A 2,055-nucleotide genomic window follows, 5' to 3' on the forward strand; every position below is an offset into this window, starting at 1 on the left:
TTCTTTCACACTGAGGGACTTTAGAGTAATTTACATCTAGTATTAGACGTAGCTTTCTATCCTTTTAACTTAAAACATTTCTTTTTCTTAATACAAAACAGAGGAAGCTTTGGTGGGAAATCGTGCCAACCGGCTGTAATGCTTAGGAGCTTAGATGAAGGTGTGGATCAGCGGTTCCTGAACCGTTTCCTCAGGTATCCTGCATGTTTTAGCTGCATCCCTTCTGCAGCACATTCAGACTCACCACTTCATCAGGAACATCAGCTCCCCGCTGGAGTCGGTGGCTCCAATGATCCTCTCAGGCTGCAGGCCTCGGCCAAAACCTCTGGCCTTGTCGCCCTGATGGGAGACAGAGGAGGAGGAGTTATTCAGAGAAAGATGGACCAATCACAACACGTTTGGATCAGGAAAAGAAACTTCTCTTTCAGCATCATCAGTGACGTAATCACCTCCTCCTTTTTCTTCTTGCTGGCCCGTTCCTCTGTGTCTCCGGAGGCCTCGCTGGCAGCTTTCCTCTTGCTCTCCTTCTTCTTCTCCTCCCTCTCTTTGTGTTTCTGCATGTACTCTGCTATGAGGTCCGGACAATCCAAGTTCTCCTCCGGCTCCCATGTGTTGTCTTCACTAAATGAAAAAAGCCATGAATGCTTCTCACTTTAAACTCAGCCGTGGTTAAAAAACATGCAGCAAACTCTAGAAGTTGGTTTAGTAGAAACCAGCAGCTACAGATTAATAATCCAGGGTATTATATTTAAACTCATGTTACTCTATAAATAGCAGCAGTTTACAAATTTGTAGATTAACCACCAAGCAGCAGGGCTGTCCAGAATATCGATAATCTGAAAGGTATGGCTGCTCAAACTCTGCTTCCAGATACATCCAGCATGGTTTCCATGCCGACTGTGCTTTTTACAAGATTTCTGGATTATTTAAACAAGAGCAAAACTTCAGAAAACCTTAAAATATCATCAGATCTTAACGCTCTTTTCACGGTGGGACGCACTTCGAGCAGCTGAAGCAGCGCCTCAGGAGCAGCAGCAGCTGGACGCACCTCATCGACCAATCAGAGAAGCTGATTGTCGGCAAAATATGTTTGCTTTTATTATCCTGCTTCCTGCAGTTTGTAGCAAATACCTGGAAAAAAAACGCTAACATCTACTTCGAGCCGCCACCAACAGCAGGGGAAAAATATTTTACAGTTTGACTCCAAATGCATTAAAAGTGCTGCAGAGTTCAGCAATAATTTCCTGATTACCGATAGTGTTGGTTAATAAATGTTCACGCTAAGGCTGATGCTAAATCGATTTAAAAGTCAGTTATTTTTTCTATAATCAGATAGCAAAAGGTTCCTTTTAAAACCCAACTAATTTTGAAGTAATTCTCGCCTGTTTTCCGTACCCAAATGAAAAAGCAAATAACTTAGGAACTGAAGCCCAAATGTGTGATCCATGATTTGAAAGAAACACCTAATTTCTGAAAATATGAAATGACTAAAAACAGCCTAAACTCCATCAGCTCAAACATGAATTAAATTTGTTTTTTTCTTCTGGAAAATAGGTCTTTATTGAACAGCAGTAATAAAGACATGTCTGGAAATAGGCAGGTTTCAAAAAACATTTATTTATCACTCAAAATTACTTTAAAATCACGGACATTCAATGAAAACGACCCAGAAGCGTTGCCGGCGCCATTTTTGTTGTTTTGTACACATTCTCTCGTGATTTGAAAAAGCGGCGTGATTTTCCGGCAGATGGCGTGATTTTTGTCTGGGAATTGTCGTGAATCAGACATGTTTTTCGCTCCACCCATTTCACCCTCCACCCAGATAATTCTAGATTAAAAATTATCGGTCAGGGATTAGGAAAATTGGCATAATTGTACGCCATGCGCTCAGTGTAAATATTTCTATCATATGGCAGTCTTCTGTACAGTGATGCAGGTCATACATTAAAAACCGTACATTAAATGTTTTCTCTCTGACATTGGAGAGGTGCATTTAAATGTTATAGAGCTAAACATGTTAGATTGGTGACCTGTTATGTTATTATTATTGTCTTG

General features: G+C 40.7%; 1 protein-coding gene across 1 annotated transcript in view; it reads right to left on the reverse strand.

Moving 5' to 3' along the window:
* Positions 1 to 2,055, reverse strand: part of LOC107080788 (chromobox protein homolog 1-like) — a 12,226-nt gene that overhangs the window by 3,771 nt on the left and 6,400 nt on the right. The window contains exons 3-4 of the mRNA XM_015368991.1: positions 450 to 621; positions 245 to 339 (exon numbers count right to left, since the gene is read on the reverse strand). Of these exons, the coding sequence (XP_015224477.1) occupies positions 245 to 339; positions 450 to 621 (267 nt within the window). The remainder of the gene's footprint in view (positions 1 to 244; positions 340 to 449; positions 622 to 2,055) is intronic.

Source organism: Cyprinodon variegatus, unplaced genomic scaffold, assembly GCF_000732505.1.
Source record: "Cyprinodon variegatus isolate N-32 unplaced genomic scaffold, C_variegatus-1.0 Scaffold2324, whole genome shotgun sequence".
Classification (NCBI taxonomy): Eukaryota; Metazoa; Chordata; class Actinopteri; order Cyprinodontiformes; family Cyprinodontidae; genus Cyprinodon; species Cyprinodon variegatus.